This window comes from Ischnura elegans, chromosome 6 (assembly GCF_921293095.1).
Source record: "Ischnura elegans chromosome 6, ioIscEleg1.1, whole genome shotgun sequence".
NCBI classification, from domain to species: Eukaryota; Metazoa; Arthropoda; class Insecta; order Odonata; family Coenagrionidae; genus Ischnura; species Ischnura elegans.
The window spans coordinates 125,965,248-125,987,155 of record NC_060251.1 but is presented as its reverse complement, the minus strand read 5'-3'; the positions used below and the strand labels follow the sequence as shown (position 1 = coordinate 125,987,155).

General features: G+C 39.3%; 3 protein-coding genes across 5 annotated transcripts; 1 reads left to right on the top strand and 2 right to left on the bottom strand.

The window, feature by feature from the left end:
- Positions 1-1,070: 1,070 nt before the first annotated feature.
- On the top strand, positions 1,071-3,101 carry LOC124161485 (protein ALP1-like). The gene is made up of 4 exons (XM_046537807.1): positions 1,071-1,844; positions 1,969-2,200; positions 2,278-2,618; positions 2,696-3,101. The coding sequence occupies exons 1-4, from the start codon at positions 1,537-1,539 to the stop codon at positions 3,018-3,020; spliced, it is 1,206 nt and encodes a 401-aa protein (XP_046393763.1). The 5' UTR covers positions 1,071-1,536; the 3' UTR covers positions 3,021-3,101.
- A 977-nt stretch (positions 3,102-4,078) lies between these two features.
- On the bottom strand, positions 4,079-5,689 carry LOC124161484. Its single transcript, XM_046537806.1, has 5 exons — positions 5,303-5,689; positions 5,081-5,218; positions 4,827-4,992; positions 4,623-4,717; positions 4,079-4,248 (listed from the first exon to the last, which is right to left on the bottom strand). The coding sequence occupies exons 1-5, from the start codon at positions 5,367-5,369 to the stop codon at positions 4,079-4,081; spliced, it is 636 nt and encodes a 211-aa protein (XP_046393762.1). The 5' UTR covers positions 5,370-5,689.
- Positions 5,690-9,728: 4,039 nt separating this feature from the next.
- On the bottom strand, positions 9,729-11,059 carry LOC124160681 (THAP domain-containing protein 2-like). 3 transcript variants are annotated; one of them, XR_006865224.1, is made up of 3 exons: positions 10,692-10,796; positions 10,412-10,563; positions 9,729-10,234 (listed from the first exon to the last, which is right to left on the bottom strand). XR_006865224.1 is itself a non-coding variant. In XM_046536652.1 (3 exons), exons 1-3 carry the CDS (start codon positions 10,823-10,825, stop codon positions 10,154-10,156), a joined length of 252 nt encoding a protein of 83 aa, XP_046392608.1. In that variant the 5' UTR covers positions 10,826-11,059; the 3' UTR covers positions 9,729-10,153. The 3 variants fall into 3 exon arrangements, 2 of the variants coding, with proteins under 2 accessions (XP_046392608.1, XP_046392607.1); XM_046536652.1 differs by lacking the exon at positions 10,692-10,796 and adding an exon at positions 10,807-11,059; XM_046536651.1 differs by lacking the exon at positions 10,692-10,796 and having other exon boundaries at positions 10,412-10,684.
- Positions 11,060-21,908: the final 10,849 nt, after the last annotated feature.

Genomic DNA, 21,908 nt, shown 5'->3' with positions numbered 1-21,908 from the left:
TGCGATAGAACTCATAAATAGATTGCATGACTTGTGGTGAAGCCAACTAACCTATGTATAACTTAATGCATGTTTCTTAATTTTATTATTATTTCTAACAGCATAAAGTAGTATAATTTGTTAGTATGCGTGACGCTTTGTGGACCGTGTGGTGTGCATGTTGGAGTCCAATTGCATGCTGCATGCTGGTGATCGATCACCCCCTGCCAAACACCCTAGAGGTGGCTCGCAGGGTATTATGTAGCTGGAGATATATATTGGAAAAGCCAAAGGATTGCCTCTGCAAGAGTAAGCTCAATCTTTTTATGAGGATCGAATTGTATTTTTATCCATGCAATCATAACGAAATAGTTTAGCAATTTGTTGTATTTTTATTCAGAATTTTCCATTTTTATTTTGTGACTAATCACCAACGTACTATAGCTGAAACTGGATAAAAGGTTAACTTATTTATTTATTTATTTCAAAAGCCCACATGCAGCAATTATTGCTAATTTACAGTGGCGCAATAACAAGATATATATATTTTTTTTATATGAAAATAAATATTTTTATTGCTCCGTTACAGCGTGAGTCTAAATGTTTTTTCTTCCTCTCGCACAAAGCAGTGAGTCTCAGGGTGCCTTCATAGCTCGGCGTTGCGTCCTTGGGGGCGGAGCTAACTCATCGCAGCAGGTTGGAGCCCTTCACAGATCTGCGTTGCGTAAACAAATGAAAGGCGAAATGCGTGGGCGTCCAAAATTTCGCGCCAGTGCTTACACAACGCTCTTCTGAAGTCTTTGACGGTTATCGGTGCTCGTGTGCTTGCTATTACTTTGCCACTTTTGCCTTTTTCATTTTAGTTGGGTTGGGAGTAGGTTTATCTAGTTAATTAATTAAAAATTCGTTCAATTACAGGGTAGTTATTGCATTATTTTATAGAATTTAGTAACGTAGATATTTCGTTGTAATTGTTTGTACGTTAAGGTAGGAGTAAAGTTAATCTAGTTAATTAATTAAAAATTCGTTCAATTATAGGGTAGTTATTGCATTATTTTATATAATTTAGTAACGTAGTAATTTCGTTTTAATTGTTTGTACGTTATGGTAGGAGTAAGTGCATTATTTTATAGAATTTAGTAACTTAGAAATTCCGTTGTGGTTAGTTGTACGTTAAGGTAGGAGTAAGTTTATCTAGTTCATTAAGTTAAAATTGTGTTCAGTTGAAGGCTAGTAAGTGTATTAGTTTATATACCTTTTTCAATTAACTAGGGTATTTTGTTTTCATCAGCTGTAGAGTAAGGATAGGCTTAGTGTATTAACGATTGCAATAAATTTTACGGCGTAGAAATAAAGATTTTGATTAAATTTTAATTTAGGTGTAACTTATTTAACTGTTATCTCCCATTACATTTCTTAGCGATTAAATTAACGTAGCAATAAATATTTATAGTAGGTTCGTAGTATTCTAGATTAGTGTCCAGACTTGCCATACCTTAGTTATTACATTTATTCAAATTAGAGAAACAGGTTATTGCATTTTTTTATTGTACTGAAATGGATTATGAATGGGAGATGTATCGTAGGCGCGTGGGAATTGTAGCGTTGCTGATGGAGGGACGGGAAGGCAGGAGGGTGAGGCGATGGCAGGTGCACCCTGTGTGTCGGGAGCGGTCGCGCCAGGGAGACTATTGTAACCTCATTCGAGAGATGAGATTGGGTGACGAGGTGAAATATCTCAACTTCCTGCGAATGCGACCGTGGATGTTCCAGCGGTTGCTGGAGAAGGTGGGGCCTTTGCTGCAGAAAGCAGTACTCAGGAGGGATTACCTTTCTCCTCCCCATCGCTTGGCTCTCACATTGAGGTAATCATAAATACTATAAATATAAAATAAACATAAATGCATACACCAATGCTCACCTAAAATACTATCTTTTCGAAGACATCTTCATTTGTAGCCTCACAACACATGTCATTCCTTTTTCCAGGTACCTTGCATCAGGGGACTCAATGACGTCCATTCACTACAGTTTCCGTGTTGGGCTGTCCACGGTGTCAAGCATTATTAGGGAGACCTGTTCGGCTTTATGGGAAGTCTGCAGAGGGGATTTCTTAGCTCCAACAGAGGAGAATTGGAGGAGATTGGCCCATGACTTTGAGGAGAGGTGGAAGTTTCCCCACTGCATTGGGGCTATAGATGGGAAGCATGTCGTCATTCAAGTAAGTAATATGGACGTAGGAATGAGGAAAAACAATGCATCAATAAAAAATTCCTAATTTCTATTTCCATCCTACAGGCTTTCGAAAACTCAGGATCTGAGTATTATAACTATAAAGGCCAGCACAGCCTAGTGCTCCTGGGAGTTTGTGATGCCCAAAATAAATTCACTGTAGTGGACATAGGGGCACAAGGCCGCCACAGTGATGGAGGCATCTTCGCTAACTCCATTATGGGGTGGAATTTTCAGGCGGGACAAATGAATCTGCCGCCTCCAGATAAATTCCACCAAAATTATGAGGAATGCCCATATTTTATGGTGGGTGATGAGGCGTTCGGCTTGACCGAGTACTTGTTAAGGCCTTATCCGGGCAGAAATAGGGGACGATTGACGTACGAGCAGCAGGTTTTTAATTATCGGTAAGTTTCTATTCACACACTCAAGTGCCTCAAATTGAATTAAAGAAATGGATTAGTGATGAACCTTGTCATTCCAGGCTGTCATTGGCGAGGAAAACCATAGAGTGTACCTTCGGTATGCTGGCGCAAAGGTGGAGGATACTTAGGAAGCCAATAATAGCAGCGGAAGAGACAGTGGACGGTATTGTGAAGGCTGCAGTAGTACTACATAATTTCCTAAGGGATTTAGAAGAGGAAAGGGGCGAGAGAAACTATCTAGCTGTGGGCGATGAAGATGGGGAGGGAATGCCAGATGTGGCAAACGCAGGGATAGGGAATCATACCAGGAGGGCGGCAAGGGTTAGGGATATTATGAAAAGTTACTTTTGTAATGAAGGTGCAGTACCTTGGCAACCGCAATAAACTGCTTGGAAAGTTTACATTGAGTTTCTATGAATTCCTTTATTCCAGGTAAACTAACTATGAGATAGTACCTAGTGTATTCAATATAATCAAGTGCTCAGAAGGTAAGGTATGTTGCATTGTGTGGAAGGGTTTTACCTTCATTAAGTTACTGGGAAAGGCTGATGAGGTAATGTAAATGGAATAGATAAAATAATACCTATTGGGAAGTGGGTTCACCCTCACTCTTAAAGGGGTTAAAAACCTCCCATGTATGTATGATCATAATGCCAAAGAAGGTATTCATTGAAGGAATTGAAGGTAATAACAGTACGGTCATCTTACTTGTGGAAAACTACCCGGCCCACCCAATAATTGACCTGAGGGTCATGATACTAGTCTTCCTGCCAACAATGCAACTTTCTTACTACAGCCACGTTTTTATGCAAAAAGTACTCATGCGACAAGAGTAGAGAGAATTTTCAATACCTCAGAGGACATTTTTCATTACTAATTCAAATCCTCCTGCCTTCAATGAACTGATTTTCACTAACGTTGGATTCAAAAAGTAGAACTTGATTTTTTTTAACTTCTGGAGGCACAACCCTCCTCGGAAACCCCTTTCATTGGAATACTGCGCTGCAAACATTATGAAAATGAAATTATTAGGGACCGCCAAGGAAACATTTGTACTATTTCAACCCTACATTGAAGGATGAAAACTACCAAGTTTTATTCAAGTCAGTGTTGGTGGGTGTCATGCCTGTATGAATTGAAATGGGAAAAAAAACCCCTTAATTTCAACCAGAATATTGCCAGTAATGCTTAAATGAAAGAGGTGTATGGAGGAAATTCAAAGTGGCCACATCAGTTGTGCAATCTGTGTCTCTCCAATGGATTAGTGCTCTTACTGTCGGCTTAAGCTGAGACGAAATGATGAATAATTCACTCACAACATGCAACAAATTTTCAGTCCAACTTACCATGTCCTTGTTTACTTGCCTATGGTGATAGTTATATTTTCACAACATTGTGGGCCAAGGGTATAAACTCAATAAACCAGACTTCAAAATAAAAATTTATTTCAGAATTTCTAAAATCTGAATTTGTAGGGCCACCAAGTCCTCCCTCTTCTTTTGCCGCAGCAGATCTGCCACTGCCATGCAGAAGTGGTGGATACCGTCATTTTCTTTGGGCTTTGTGTCCCTCAACTCCTGCAGAATCCTCTCAGTGAATTCTCCTCGTTGAGCTGAAATCCAAATGCCAATGATAAGTTATGTGGCTGTGCAAAGGAATGCAGGCAGAGAAATAAATGCAGTGTAATAATATATTGATGGCCTTTTTGAGGTAGGTCTTAATGCATGTAGCTCCTAAGTAGGATGGCATTGATTCTAATTGAGCACATTTGAGATCCATAAAGAAGTATGCATTTAAAATTGCGGAGTAATATCTTAAATAGGCATCAACATGATGCTGTGAAACTGCTACCACAAATGAATCAGACATATTAAAGATGCAAAGAATTTGGAAGCATCAATGAGAAACTTTACCACTTAACACAATTCTAAGGAGCAAATTGTAGAAATAAAAGTAAAAAAAGAAGACCATGACGACAAGACTTACAAGACTTGGGGGATGGGGATGATAAAGGAACTGCTCCCGAGCCAACAGTTGGAGTGAAACGTGCTCCATTCCCCTCATCCAGGCTGCATGATGTCCTATAAGAACAGATATTAATTAAAGCACATCCTCTGTCATCTCAATAAAATGTACAGGTAATTATTTGTGAAGCTCACACGAAAAAAGCCATGGACAGACGACACTTACTTTTTGTATTTTATACAACTGTTAAGGTATGTCAGAGAGTCGAAGTGCACCCACTTCTTCCTCTTCAGTGCCCCTGATCCACTGGGTGGGTGCACATTCTTCTCCCTGACATACCTGTCCCTCAGGCTTTTGAATTTTGAGGGGAGCTCTGCCTCCGGGATTTTTCCTGCAATGATTGGTTATGTATAGAACTTTAACTTAAGCTGCCAGAGTAATAACAAGAGAAACACTTGGGAAAGTTTGTCAATGCATACCATCTAAGGCCAAGTATACCTCCCTCCACAACATTGCCTTCCTCTCAGGAGTCCTCTCTTTGAGAGGAAGGCGAATGTCGAATAGTGGTGGTCGCTGCTGCACCTCCATAATGAGGGCCTCAATGAGGCAGTCGTCCTCTGAAAAATGAATTGATACATAGTCATTTGTTGCAAACGTAAACGTAATGTGCAAGGAAATAGTTTCTCAGTGGAATAACTCACCAATAGTCTCCCCACTGCTGCTTGTTGAGGGCCCTGCAAGTAATACAAGGAGGCTGTTTTCATTCATCACAGCAACCAACCGCACTGTATAATAACTAGAATTCTTACTTAAAGGCTTATGAAATACTTCTAGGTTAAACACAAAGGAACCATTACTTAAGAAAATAATACTCGCATTTTACATTATGTTTACGAGTGTTCTTACATTACTCACACTACATTATTTAAGAATACTGATACTCACATCACCATTTTGATATTGTATGTGAATCAAGGCTCTACATATCCACGGGTTTCACTTACAGTTAATACCAGCTAATGATAATGCAAGGAATGACACTGCTTACTCTCAACTGAAGCTGCTACAAACTACCTTACCCAACATTTGTATAAAAACTACATGCACTTGTAAATATAGTCACTCACCAGGTTCTACCAAATTGCCCTTGTGGCACACTTGGTCCGTATATATTTGATCGGTGACGATAACTGAAAGAAAGGACAGATATTAGATACCGCTGATGAGTTTCTTTTCAAGAACACGTGCAATCAATCCCAAAAATGATATTAATGCCTGATCAGGCCAAAACTTACTCTCTCCCGATCGATATATCTTCCCCTGCAATTGATCCACATGAGTGAGATTCAGGAAGCATTCATGGTTGCCAATAGCATCCCGAGGCACCTTGCCCGAGCAGTGGCCACAGATGTACTAATGGGAAAGTTAAGAAGCCATACTTAAGGGAACCAGATTGAAGTAAAAGAAAGTGTATCATGCATATGTCACTGCCAATGAAAAAGCAGACTGCTATATTGAAAAAGAAGTGATAACTCTGAACACCCTGGCTACATTCATCTATCGCTTGGACTTCAACTGAGAAAGCAAGTTAAAGGTGAGAACATAAGAACTTAGAACAATCATGAATTACAATTAAAGCATACAAAATGTTGGGGTTAATTAACCGAATGTGCAGATTAAAAAAGTTGGAATTGCTGATCACTTCTCTATGCTACCTTGGTTACATACGTTTTGGAATATGGTACGGTGTCCTCCTTCCATGGTACGGTCATGGAAGAAGGGTATGGTTATTGGGAACCCATATTATGATACCCACATGCATACTCTGGAAAGTGAGAAAATGAAATGTCTTAAATTACTTGACCATAAATCTTAAGAAAATGCCACAGGACTCAACATTTCTGCACAACATTTGCATTTGTACACTCTTTCAATTCGTAAAAGGCATATTGGAATGCTCTTCCTTAATGATAATAACATTAAATCCCCTGATTTATAGACCTTGCTAACTTATAAGTTTCCAAAATTTCCCAATTCTAAACATCCGTACGAGAAATTCGACCCCTTGCTATTTTCGTTACCAGCCATCCAACTACACCAAAAATATGATTACTTACAGAACAATAATTGATTGTAGCTTATAGTGGTATGACTTTGATTTTTTTCATTCTTTTTCCTCAAGTTCAAAAAGTGCGCATTAAATAAAGTAACAATGTGATACCATAATGTATGTTATCATAAATGAAAACTCCTCTGAACACCTAGATATTTTATACACACCTTTTAAATCTGAATTTGATGATAATCTCATCAAATTAATTGAACGGCTTTCCTGTGTATTACTTAGTAATTTCTGTAAATATGTATATCTATTCCTAATGAAGTGCGGTGATGTCCCTAGAGTAATTACGTTACTTCATTAACCTTTTATTTTGATTACTGTCTTTGAAACACTAAAATTTTATAGTGCAAGTGGAACTACAGGTTTCCTAATTACATGGAATTGCCAATGTTAATAACGTTCTTGAACGTGCAGTAGTCACTAAAGCATCGTACCAATGTAAACGCATTGCCCATGCATTAATTTCATCACATAATTTGCAATAAAGAAAGAATACACCCCGCTAACAAACAAGTTTTAACTCCGAATGAGATTCGTGTGCACATTAATGAATGAATTCATTACCCGTAAATTAAAATTTTCAAACACTAGAAATACTTAACAAGAGTAGTGCGGAATTTTAACCTTATAAAAGGAATAATATGCAAGCCTATCGATGATGAATTGGAAGGGTTCGAGACAGACGAATAAAATATTTTTAAATGAACTGTGGCTAGCCTGGGAATAACATGTAATGAGTCATCGTCGGAAGCACATGTGCAACGGCGTTACCTCAACACGTTATGTATTAAAAACTCATCAATACAAACAGGTAAGCAGCATTTTAAAACAAGTGCACTACAATGAAATATTATAGTAACCCTCACGACGTCATAGGGACTTATAAAACTTATAAAATAATTTTCGACGTCGAGGATGGACTACTACCGATTCATCCGCGATGAAATAAACGTAAATGACAGAAAAACCCGCAAATAATACAAATGGAAAGTCAAATATAACACAATACAAAGCCATATATCGCATTCTGTCGTCGTTCATAAGATAAAACCTCCAAAATGTGAATTTATCTGCTTACCTCACTCTCCATGTTTTTCGTAGTCCCCGGTCAAAGTGCTGCGTACGCGCCAGGAAATCCAACAGGTTCAGTTTTTCTGCGACGACGCAGCGAGCTGGAGACGTGACGTCATCAATTCTCAAAGTCGGGCTCTGATTGGCTCGCTAGCCGCGGCGTCAACGCAACGCCGAACTGTGAAGGCCCCCTCACGCTCCTGAACCACTACCCTCCCTCCATCCCCTTCTCCTCTCTCCCCATTCTGCAAACACACCCGCCTTCTTTTACGGGGTCTCGGCCGCAGTCGACAGTCGAGGCCATGCCTTCGAACCCGTCGGATGTGAGTTTCTCTCGGGCAGTTCGCTCCGCTTTCCGTGTGTTTCTTTCGCGTGTACCCTCCACTTCTTCCTCGCGCGTCGTCCGAACCGGGAATCCGCGTGTCCCTCCAACAACTACAGAGGAAAGTTAAGCCTTTTCTCTCGCACAGTGATACTTCCCCTTTCTTGGAGTTCGATGAATATAGACTATGCTTTTCCCGCATCGTGAATAGAGTTTAAAGGATTTACACCAGCATAAACCGTGATTTGTGGGGGTCGTGTGTTTCGTGGGACAATATCATCACTCCCAGTGATTGTGTGAGGTTTGCAGGGCACATGAACTCTTTCCATATAATCGTATCCTGTGGCTATGACACAATTTTCTCGAGTTCTCTTACAGGAGTGTAAATCTATGCTGCATCTGATATTTATTATGATTTTTCCCTTAATTGCGGACTTGGGATGTGTCATTGCCTCGGTAATCACTGTTAATCCATCAAATCCCAGCTCTTCGTTGCCCCCGAGTGTTGTGTTATGGAAACTGAGTGCGCGTGGGTAACAGTAAATTTTACCTGGATATTGTAAGGCTGATTATCACCATGATGAAGGCACAACGGAAGGCCAAAGGATATATTGGGACCTTTAGCTTGAGATTTCTTCGCGCCCTGGATATATTGGAATTATCCACGCGTCAATGTATCTCTAGTGTTGTGTGCCAAGTACTTGCAAAGCGGATTCGTAGTTGAGGTAGATCTAATCCCAAAGAACAAAGTGCTTACCTTTTCCCCCCTTAATATTCGCTGACCTTAGGATGAGTGCATTCAGTTCTGAAAAATATATCTAGATAATCCCCAGTGTGATTTCGATCGGATAAGAGTAATCCCAGTAAACCGCTATTGCAGAATAGGATCAGGATTTACGTACACACGAGAGTAGACGGTGAATGGAAGATGATTCCTGGAAACTATACCCCATTCGTGTGACTCATGTTCCCTCCGCTCATTGGCCAACCGCATGTCGCCAGTGTCGAGCTTTGGTCTTCTCAGTGTTTTGTGTCGCCGAGTCGTCTGCCCAAGCCGCTGTTACTCCCGAGAAAAAAGTGGCATGTTTTTGAGGCCGCGGTGAAAGTCGGAACTAATGGCAGCACCTGTCCTTAACCCTGGCAGACGACGTTAGGGCATTGAAACCCGTGTAAATTAAGGAAAGATTTGTGGAGAATATGTTGGATTCCAGAGATATAAAGCCAAATCTTATTATATTAAATTAAATAACCATTCTTTATTGTAAACTGTATGAGCTTACGCAGGGATTCTAACACTCCTGTACATTAATATTGCGAATTATATGCCGGTATGTCTCTCCCTTAGGCTACGAACTTGTAACTGCAAAGTACGCCTTGAAGCAATGGAATAAATACTGGAGATTATCTACGACATTAGCGAACGGATTCTCATCACGGTAAGGTGATGTTTACGTAAATGACGCGATACATTACCTAAATATTTGTCACAACAGAGGAATAGTACAAATTTCTCAATTAGGTAATGGAAGAGAGTTATACTAAAAATAAATTCATTATATCTATCTTATTAAAGGTTTGGTTCAAAATGAAAAGAAGTAAATACCCTCTGCATTTAAGTAATTTATTCAGGTTTGGAGATACCTTTGAAACATGTGTAGATATAGATTGAACAAATAAAAAGAACAATGTGACCTTCTCAATACTGGGAAGTGGTAAACTCCATAAAAGGGTTAAGTATGTATGTATTGCGATGACCTCGTCCCTTAAAAGTTTATCTGCACATTCATTGTGGCTAAGTTTCCAATTCACGACATAAAAATCTTCCAATCTGAGTCATTACTGGCACCTATCAAAGAACATCACTGCCACACGAAAACTTATATCCAATAATTTTCTCCACAGATGAACCGTCTTAATATAACACCACTTTGGCACCGAAAACATACTGAAGTCATTTTCTTAACAGATATTGCTGATAAACAGATGAATCTGTAAATAGGGAACATTCAAACATCAGTCAATCACAAGGCAATAAAATTACATGTTACGGGTTTCTCCCTTGACTGAGCCCCTTGATGCAAAGACCGCTACTGGCTGAGTGTATGAGTCCAACAGGGGCTGGAACATAAGCACGAGAGCAGAGTTGAGTGGACAACCCGGAAATAGCACAGGAATAGCGTCATCAGTCAATTTAGAACATCTAAATTCCACTTATAATGAAATCGCGAAATAACCCATTAAATGTATTCGTTGATACTAATGAAATTATTTTATTTAAGCTGGGCCTTTACTTACCTCCTTGACGACTTTGCCATTGCCATCTTTCAACTGCTTCTTCCTGACGATGTCGTGGGGCATGAAATGCCTTTCACACAGTACCTGCCCTGCCTTCAACTCAAAGTTTACCCTTGGTATTGCAGCTTGCCATTTACTCCTCTTAACAGGATCTTTGGGAGCAGAGAAAAATGAGAAGGTAGACTTTTTAGAGCCATACCCCTCAGTACACCCTGGTGCGACACAGCTTCGTGGCATTTCAAATATCGCCGAAAATTAAGCGAACTAGCTCCTCCCTCACCCGTGAAATCCACACAGTGAATTACTTTAGCGTTTAGAATTACAAAAAAACGCTGAAGAACTCAATTAAATATTTTTCAAGTGCAAATAACTCGCTTAAACGCACGTGAACTTACCGAGCCACATACAAAGCATGGGTAGACGACAAGTAGCGCTCGTAGTTCGTTAAAATTCCGCAGCCTCAAAAACCTGCCACCAAAATTGTACGGCGGGCATAGGAAGTTGCACTGGTGTGCGTCTGCCCGTCAAAACAAGAGAAGAGCAGCCAGCGGGGACCACTTGCGATTATACTTTCGTCTTGATGATGGGCTGACTTTTTCTCTTGCGGAGAGTCCATCGTAGTAGCCTTTTGAGGCGAATGGCGGAGGAAGGAAAGTAAGTACCTATCTTGTTGTTCGCCTTTCGCTATTAGATCATATATTCTGCAAGATTAGGGTAAGAGAATCACCCTGGTCTTAAGTACATATAGAGTGAATCTCCATGGCTCATGCAATCCTACCTAGTTCACAGGAATCGACTTGGTTAACCGATGGGATGAAAATTTGGATATCGGTTTCATCATCATCAGTGAAAATTCATAAAATTGGTTAGACGCGGCTCTTCATTCCTCTCTCCTATCTGCACGCCTTTTCATAGCGACGTTTCCTTCTCTTTCACACCCTTAATAACCAGACACATTTTATGCTCTCGGGGCCGTCCCTTGCCCTTCTTCCCTCCCACCCGTACTTCTAAGATTGTCTTCATCAGACCATCGTGCCTCAAAATATGGCCAACTAAGTTGTACCTTCTTCTGCTAAATGTTTTTAGAAGGCTTCTGTTTTCTTCCAGTGTTCTTTGCGCTTCCTCGTTACTTACCCGGTCGATCCATTCTCTCTTCATCATTCTTCGGTAGCACCACGTTTTGAATGCTCCCACTCTTGACTAATCCGCTGCTGTCAACGTCCAAGCCTCGCTTCCTTAGGGAAACATTCCCTATATGTAGCATCTGTTGAATTGTTTCCTCACTTCTATGCTCGTATCCTCAGCGGGAAGTAGATTCATCTCCTTATAGAAATCTCTCTTTGCCTGCGCTATTCTACTGGATATTTCTTTCTTGCTTCGTCCATCGTTTGGTAATTTGGCTCCCCAGGTATGAAAACTCTTTCACCTTTTCAAGCTTTTGATTTCCTAGGTTAATTAATGCTTGTCTAAGCTTCCTCTCTCTTGCTGCATACTAATATCATAGCCTTCTTTTTGTTGATTTTCACCTGATATCTGGCCAATGCCCTTTCTATATCTGTAAAAATAGAAACAAATAGTTATTAATTATCCGCAGGGGTTACTTAGCTAAAGATTATGGAACCCATTATCAAATAGAGGCATTAATAGAAAAAATATTGCAGAATATTATGAAATTAGCGCGAAAATAAGCTTGGCGTTTGATCGATTTTGAATAATTTGGAACATGAGCGAGGGACTCTTGAGCGCGCAGAACCGTATTCATTTCTTTTCCACGTTCTATGCATTTATATTTTGTATAACCTTGAATCGCGGCAGGGGGCACCTCATAGTAAAGATAACGTGGATATTAAATGAAGTTGAGAGGTATAATTGAGAGAATACATTGATGCGGCTAAGAAAGTACTAAACTCAAATCCAATACTTTTTGTGCCGAGGTTTGCTGTTATAGTTACGCAAAGGAATAGATGGCACTACGCGATCCGCTGATTTTTCCGTAAACTCTACGGACCTCTGAAGATAACATTGCATTGAGTTCTTATTTATATCTTACTAGCTGAACAGGCGAACTTCGTACCGCCTATTAATCACTCAACAGTTAGGTTACACCATTTGTTAATGAAGAGAGGACTGTACTGATTTTAAGGATAATACCATAGCTGTAATAAAATAATAAAACAATTAAAAAGCATCACAATGGATTGTAAGAAATATATTTTCTTTTTATTCAAACTTCACTGGGGTAGAAGACAAATACATGTACATGCGGGTTGTTTTCAATGAATTTTCTAATTTATTTTTGTTTTAACTTATGAAACTTATGACACTTTCGCCTTATAAAGCAATTATTAATGTCTAACCCGTTTTGGAGCAAGTTTACGCCTTGCTAGACCGATACTTGACTGACGCTCAAAATCTCGTAAAAATAGCCCCCGGAGAGCAGCATAAATTGCCTAAAGGCCGTTTTACACGGTACACGGAATTGCGCAGGTTAGAGCTGCATTAATTTCTAAAATGGCGTGTAATTGCGCGAATGCATGAACGATTTAAATGATTGGGTTTAAGAATCATCCGAAAAATGCTTTCCCCGAGTTTCAAGAATCATTATTAAAGTTAAATGTAGAGAATACTTGGAAAGCTTTTCTTTCGCTCGTAACTTCGGGAATAAATAGTTACATCCCTAGTAAAACAGTAAAAGAAGGCAGCGAACCGAGATGGTACGACGCGGAAGTGAGAAAATCATTGAGGCGACAGAGAGCGTGTCATGCTAAAATGAAAAAGTCAGTAATGATTTATCCGCTAATGAACGCGAGCTAACAATTAAAAAATATAGGATGACTTAAGCCGCCACGAAGGAAGCGTTCAGGAATGCGTACACGAATTTTAAAAGAAAAACACTAGTAGAGCAGTTACAGGATAACCCAAAAGCATTTTGGTCATATGTTAGGGAAGTTCAAGGTAAACGATCTACCGTATGTTCGCTGAGAAACGACAATGGAGATGTGTTGACAAGCAGTTACGATAAAGCCAATTTATTAAATTCCTACTTTAAGAGCGTTTTCACGGAGCCTTCCAAAAACTCACCCGAGACCGACGAAAATCCTTGTATACATAAGATGCCAGCTATTGACATTAGTACGCTCGGAAGAGAAAATATATTGAAATCGCTTAGTCCAAATAAATCACCTGGTCCAGACGAAATCTCTTCTCGCGTATATAAAGAACGACATTGGCGAAGTAGTGCAGAGTAAGTTACGATTATTTGCAGACGACGCTGTAGTTTACCGAGAAATCCGTTCCAGCAAAGATATAGATGAACTAACGAATGACCTTGCTGCTATCCAAGCTTGGTGCGATGCTTGGCAGTTAGAATTAAATTTAGAAAATGCGTCGTAATGAATTTCTGGAAGAAGAATAACTCCCTACAGCGTAACTATATTATTCGGGGCACCCAGTTAAAGGCAGTTGAATCCGTGAAATATCAAGGGGTTAGACTCAATAATGATCTATCGTGGAATAAACATATTCGAGAAATAACCGGTCAAGCTAATCGTAATATGGGTTTTGTTAAAAGAATATTAGGAAAGTGCGACGACAAAGTGAGAGAAATTAGCTACTTTTCCCTCGTTAGACCACATTTGGAATACGCTGCCAGTGTTTGGGACCCTCATGAAAAAGGCTTAATAACAGAGTTAGAACGCGTGCAAAGAAGAGCTGCCAGGTATGTGAAAGGTCGTTACGATAGTCTTGTTAGTGTAACTGACCTCTTAGATAAACTCGGATGGGAATCTCTGTCGGACCGTAGATTGAAAAATATACTAAACCTTTTAGATAAATTCAAGAGCAGTGTCTTTTCTGACGAAGTTAACCATATCTTGCGGATGCCAACGTACTGCGGAAGATCAGATCATATAAATAAAATAAGAGAGATAGATTGCAGAACAGACAGATTCCGAATATCGTTTTTTCCACGATCAATAAGAGATTATAACGGCAGCATTAGACTTCGTAAATAGATTGCATGACTTGTAGTGTAGCCTACTAACCTATGTAAAACTTAAAGCATGTTTCTGAATTTCTATTCCATATTCTATTTCTAACAGCATGTAGTAGTATAGTTTGTTATTATACGGGACGTTTTTTGGACGGTGTGGTGTGCATGTGGGAGTCCAAATGCATGCTGGTGATTGATCACCCCCTGTCAAACACCCTAGAGGTGGCTCGCAGGGTATTATGTAGATGTAGATAAATATGCCTAAAAGTCGTTTTACACGGTACACGGAATTGCGCAGGTTAGAGCTGCATTAATTTCTAAAATGGCGTGGAATTGCGCGAATGCATGAACGAAATTAGTACTGGCTATTTTGCCGTCTCGTATCCTCGCATTGTCGCATGTGTTCTAGCAATTCTCCGCTTTACACGACGCAATTTTGATTGCGTCTTCAAAGCCGAAATATATATAGCAAAGCGAAGGAAGAGATTAAGCGTATGGTTTACCTGCTCGTGAACATAGTACGTATAAAATCTTGGGTTTTTCATGAGCATATTAGCACAAACACTGAAAGATCGACCTTGTGATTTGCTAATCATCATCATGAATGCACCACGAACTGAAATTCGTACAAGCTCAAAAGGGCATATATGTTGGGATCATGGAATCTTTGGAATGAGAACTTCCTCATCTTTGAATTTACCTTTGAGTACAATCGGTTGAATCATATTCATTTTTTGTTTATTATATTTTTAATTTTTGGGAACAGCCCGCAAAAGCAGAACCGTTTTTTTCCTAATCCTATTACATATCGAATTTAAAATTTAACCTGTTAGAAATCCGGATGGCCTGTATTGGAATACTTGGAGTTCTACGGTATTATTCTGAATGCCAAGTATACGTTTATTAATGAAGATACTACTCTTAGATCTTAGGCTGGATGAGCTTTAGGTTATCTAGCCTAAGCAAGCTAGCTTAAGAATCTTTAACTTCACTAAAGGACATATACACACTATCTGAAATAATAAATAACCCCTCTGAAAAAATTGTATAAACCTGTTTCAAAATTTTATACAATTTTTTAGTTTTAATTAGTGATTATTAAGAAATGTTTCCCCGAGCTCTGTGCCTCATGCATACATTGGTCATCTCAGACGATGTAAAACTCCTATCTAGTCGTATGGAAACTAGGTCACTATGACCTCACGTGAAGTTGCAACGCATGGGAGCCAATCTGGCCTTTTACAAATGAGGTTAAAAGTAGCCATTGCCATTCGTCAAAACCGGTATTTCTACAACCAAATAATTGGTACTTTATCAAATGCCTTTTTGAAATCAAGAAAAATCGCGTCTACTGGAATGTTGTCTTCCCCGGGGACTAAAATATCGTGGGCGAAAAGCGCTAACTGAGTTTCGCACTATCTGCTTTTCCTGAATCCATGTTGATTTCCCATTAATAAGTTTTGCGCGTCTAGGTGTTTCATAACAGAGCTGACTACGATGTGTTCAAGGACTTTGCAAGAGATGGACGTTAAAGATATCGGCCTGTAATTAGATGGCTGTTCCTTGTCTCCATTTTTAAATATTGGCGTTACATTAGCGATTTTCCAGTCATTAGGTACTTCGTGTTGCTTGATGGATTTACTGAATATTAACTGAGACTGTTCAGGCAGCATTAGAACTCACAAATAGATGACATGAGTTGTATTGTAGCTTACTAACTTATGTAAACATTAATGCATGTTTCTAAATTTCCAAGACGGCATAAAATGCTTGGAAAAATACTTGACAAATTTATATTGCTAAAAGAATACTGTAATGAAAATATAAAACAATTGACCCAGTATAATTTGTTTTTATAAATTTTTCTAAAAACTTATTGAATGACCCTCGTATCTCACTTTGTCGTCGCACTTTCCTAGTAATATTTTAACAAAACCCAATTTACCATCGGCTTAACCTGTTATTTCCCGAATATGTTTATTCCACGATAGATAATTATTGAGGTTTCCCATGATCTACTTTTCCTGAATCCATGTTGATCTCTCATTAACAATTTTTGCGCGTCTAGGTGTTTCATTACTAAGCTGAATACGATGTGTTAATCTACATCTACATAATAACCTGCGAGCCACCTCTATGGTGTTTGGCAGGGGGTGATCAATCACCAGCATGCATTAAGTTTTACATAGGTTAGTAGGCTACACTACAAGTCATTTAATCTACTTATGAATCTATCGCTGCCGTTGTAATCTCTTATAATCGTGGAAAAAATCGATCGTTTTACATTCAACCTCCCGGACATATAACCAAAATGCTCTTGGGTTATCCCATAACTGCTCTATTAGTGTTTTTCTTTTAAAATTCGTGAATGCATTCCTGAACGCCTCCTTCGTGGCGGCTTGGGACAACTATAGGGTAAAGGGGGGGTGAATCGGACCAGCGGGTGAATAGGAACGCTTTTCAAAAAGTGCGCTCAGACCCGAAACGGTATCACAGAAGAATGACTACGCTTCAGGCATTGCTTCTTTGTAATATTGTCCTTCTACCAGAGTGAAAACGAGAACTCGACGACTGAATATAAGCATATGATACTCAGTCGAATGGAAGCCTGCCATAAGAGAGAGGTGTGAAATTGGATATTTAGAAAACCTCGTATATGTTCAAAGTAAGGTGACATAGTAGCACTTACTCAGATTTCAAGTTTTTCTTTCCTGAAAGGAAATTTAATACCATAGCTCCGACATTAGGTTAGTTTTTTGAGCCTTGTATGAATATCGGAGTTACCAAAAATGATACAAAATCATATTACTCAGTCGGGTGAAAAAGACCAGCACGCGCAGTGGTTCAGTTCCAAGCCGCTGGTCAAGGGTGAAGCATCGAAACAGATATACTCAACAGGCATTTGGAAAACCTCCTTCTGCTACCGAAAAGTAAGTAGATATACAACTAATATTGATAAATTTCTTAATTAAACTTAATGTTTTACATTAATAACATCAAATGTTTTTAAGAATGTTCGAGGGAAAGTGGCTAAAAAAATATTTTTAGGCCATACTCTATTATTGAAGTATTATTAGAAGTTTAATGGAACAAACCTATTATAATGACATTCTATATCACGTTATAGATATTTACTACGTAAAACGAGGAGGGGGAAGAGATTTTCCCCGTCATAGAGGGGAATTATTACTGCGAGGAGCACGATTTACAGGCTGAGCGAGAGGTAAGCTACCTTCGTTTGATGTAACATTTGTAGTGTAGTGCTCCATATATTTTAACCAATTATTCGCTGAAACAATATTACAAAACATACGCATTTCGTGATGGAAATTTATAGTTAATAATTCACATTTCTCTAACTACATTCATTCTACATTACTCAGTGGTCTATGGTTAATCTGAAAGAAAGGGAGGTGATATAATGTACGTGATAGAGGGATTGCCAGAGTATTAAATATTATATATGGCAACCGGATTAGTTGTGGAACGCCTTACAACCTCTTTTTGATAGCGTAACATTAGCAAAATTTAATTTAAAACGTATTTATGAAAGTGATAATTTTCGCTTACCGTTAAAGATTTTCCTTTTGGATTAAGATGGGGAAGTACCGGCGAAAAACGGAACAGACATGGTCAGAGGAGGATATGAGAATGGCGCTGAAAGCTTTCAGAGAGGGAAGAAGCATGAGGCATTCCGCCGAGCTTTCCCATGTTCCCCGTACCTGTCTCTATCGTAGGATAGTAGCGGACACGGAAAAATTGAAGACAAGAGGAGGGCAAAATGTCTTCTCAGTGGAAGAAGAGGAAGCATTATTTAGAAGAATACTTAGGTTATGTGAAATTGGGTTCGGATTGACAAGAGATGATGTCATGAAGGTGGCATATGAATTTTCCATTGAAAACAACATAAAAAACGATTTCTGTGCGTTAAAAAACGAGCTGGCAAGGATTGGTTCTTGAATTTTATATCTAGGCATCCTTTAGGTCTTCGAAAACCCCAAGGTTTGTCAGTGGCTCGAGCTGAGGGTTTAAATAAGGAAGATGTAGACGATTTTTTTTCAAAGTTAACTACTTCGATGGCCGAGGCTGGAGTTATGGATAGGCCCCACCTCATATACAACGTTGACGAAACGGGATGTGTATTAAATAATCGCCAAACCCAAAAGATTGTTGCAAGAACAGGATCTAAGGTAGTCATAAAACAGACGTCTGTGGAAAGGGGGGAATTGGTGACAGTTGTTGCGTGCTGCAATGCATGTGGACATTACATACCACCTTTTGTAATTTTTAAGGGGAAAAAGTTCCACAAAGAATGGGAGGATGGATTTCCGTTGGAATCTAAAATTTTTATGTCCGATTCAGGGTGGATAAATGAGGATCTTTTTTTGGAGTGGCTAAAGCACTTTCAAGCAAACAGGATTCCTGGCCGATGCATTCTAGTCCTCGATGGCCACGCATCACATAAGACTCTTCCTGTTCTACTGTTCTGTGAAAAGAATGAGATCACTCTCTTATCACTACCCAGCCACACTACACAAAGGTTGCAACCACTGGACAGGTCTTTTTTTAAACCATTAAAGACATATTATGATATTGAAACAAATGCGTATATGACAGCTTGTAAGGGGGATAGAAAGATAACTAAATTTAATTTTCGTCGGCTTTTTCGAAATGCATGGAGCAAAGCCGCAACAATTGGCAACGCTGAAAATGGATTCCGATCAACAGGAATATTCCCTCTGAATCCGGGTGTCCTGACGGAGTTAGATCTTCATCCTTCTAATCTCGGAAGCTCACACGCACCACAAGGTGCATCAACTCCTTTTTCGAAAAATCCATCTTCCGATCAAAATTTAACTGCCAGTCCCTTTGAAGAAAGCCAATCCTCGACTTCAACATCTGAGGAATCGTCAAATACTTTGGGTAGGTCTTTCCATAATTTACTACCTACACCAGAAAAAATAATGAAAGTCAATGTGAAAAAGTCAAGAAAGCAAACTGCTCAAATACTTACTTCTCCAGATATAATAGAAGAAACAAAGCAACGGCTGAAGAAACAAAATATTAGGAACATGAAAGGAACTTGCAGAAACTTATATGAGTCATCTTCAGATAGGGACGGCAATATTGAAAATGGGGAAATCTCATCTGATGATACGCTGTGTGGCTTCTGCTCCAAGTCTTATAATTGCGCGAATTCGTCAAAGTTTAGAGACTGGATTAAGTGCATGGAGTATAATTGTTGGTACCATGAGCTGTGTGTAGGTGCTAAGGGGCTACATAAATTTACTTGTGGTAAATGTGCTTAATTGTTTTGGTAAATTTGTTCTATATGTTCACATTTGTGATGTACATATGTCTATTTGTAACGTTGTTTGACTCTAAGAAGGTGTAGTCGAAATATCTCGAGACTGAACTACATTGTTAAAAGTAATGATGAAAAATTTCAAAATTTTATGCAATAAAACTTAAGAAAACTAAAATTATTAACATTATTTTACTGGTCCGATTCAGCCTCTCATCTGGTCCGATTCGCCCTCCAAGTCGTCGGGCGAATAGGACCATGCAGTCTCTTGAAGAAATTGCTCCAGGACCGTTCTATTCAGAGCAACAACGCTAAAAATTACGTTTTAAACGGGTAAAACATCAAGTCCTTGGCTGCTAATGCTTTCATGATGTAACTGTTTACACAAACGAGGAAATAGACGATTTTCCTTTTCGTGGCCCGATTAACCCCCCTTTACCCTATTGTTCATTCATTAACTCGCGCTCATTAGCGGATAAACTCGTGCCGACTTTTTTAATTTTAGCATGGTTCGCTCTCTGTCGCCTCAATAATTTTCTCACTTCCGCGTCATACCATCTCGGTTCGCTGCCTTCTTTTTTTATTTTACTAGGGATGTAGCACTCCCAAACCTCTCTTACGAATTATCAGAAAGCCTTAGGGTGAACATTTAAATATTCGCCCAATATTTTTCGTTTGAATTCATTCTATAGCCCCAGAAGAGTTTCCTTTGTCTCATTTTTAGATTTTTATAATTGTCCCGCATTTATTTTATTTTCACGCAGGAAAGATCCACACGTGGCTTTTTCATTTTAGTGAGAGAAATTAGCTACTTCTCCCTCATTGGGCTCCATTTAAAATATATGCTGCCAGCGTTTGGGATCCTTAGGCTTAAATGCTTAGGCTAGGGATGTGAATTAGGCTTAAAAAACAGAGTTAGAACGCGTGCAAAGAGGAGCTACCAGGTACGTTAATAGCCTGCGTTGTGGATTTTGAAAAAGCCTTGATTGAGTGAACTGGGTAAAGTTAATGGATATTCTCAAGAAAAATAGGTGTAGATTGGTGGGATTGGCGACATGGTGGATGAGGAGTGGAAGCTTTTAGATGAGATACGGAGGAGTGTATGGATGGAGCGAATACTTAGCGGGGAGGGGGTGTTGAAAATGGTGTTAGAGAGTAGAATGTTAGGAAAACGAGGGGGAAAGGAAAAGAATAGGATTTTTTTATACCTAGATTGAAAGGGAGTAGGCCGTACAGTGAATTGAAGAAGGCAGCGCTGGACGGAAAGTGAGGCTCCCAGATCGCAGATCACTTGTTGATGCAATGTTCCTTAGCACTCCACGGAAGCCTACCTTAATCGATAGAATACAATAATAATATATGATAAATTCAAGAGCAGTGTATTTTCCGGCGATGTTAGCCATCCCTGCTCCCGCATTAGCAGTAAAATGTGTTTATTTGCTGACGACGCTGTCATCTTTATTTGTTTACCAACCAGGCTAATCAGGCTGTCCAGGAGAACTATTTGCAGAAAATCCTGACGGGATTTTTAACAGAGAGCCATGCAGGTTAATTTCTATATAGAGACCACTCAGTGAGGCATCTTTTACGGAAAGTTTGGCGAAAATAAGTGGTTGAAGACTATGTTACAAGGGAGTCAATTTTTGCCGTGAATCGATGAACTCTTGACAAATTTTTAAATAGTTATTACGATGATCTTAATAGAGAATCGCTTTTTAATTGTGTTTTTTTTGGCGAAGCTGTTACAATTATCGCTGGCAACGAGCGACACTTTTCCCATTCATTGTTTTTGCGGCCTGATTTTAATCCAATTCATTGTGAAATAATCATATTTTATGTTTTAAGTAATTTCTGGTCCGAACACTATCTGCGATATCCCAACAAGTTTTGACAATATTGTACTCGCCACTCTTCAAGAGAAGTATTTGACGTCTTCTTTTGGGAAAAAAACTCTATCCAATGCCTTGTGATCTCTTCTTCTTGCAAGCTCGATACTTCCCTGGCTGCGGGCACGTAACCACTTCCTTAGATCATCACCGGTATCACCTTATCATCGTTTGTAGCCGTACCGACAGCAAAAAGGTGTCGGTACGGCCACCGACTAGTGGGTTTCATCCCCGGTGCGCATTGTACGTTTTATTTTGTTTTTACCTCATCACCGAGTATATAATGGGGTTTGCTGCAATGTTATCTTTTTCTGC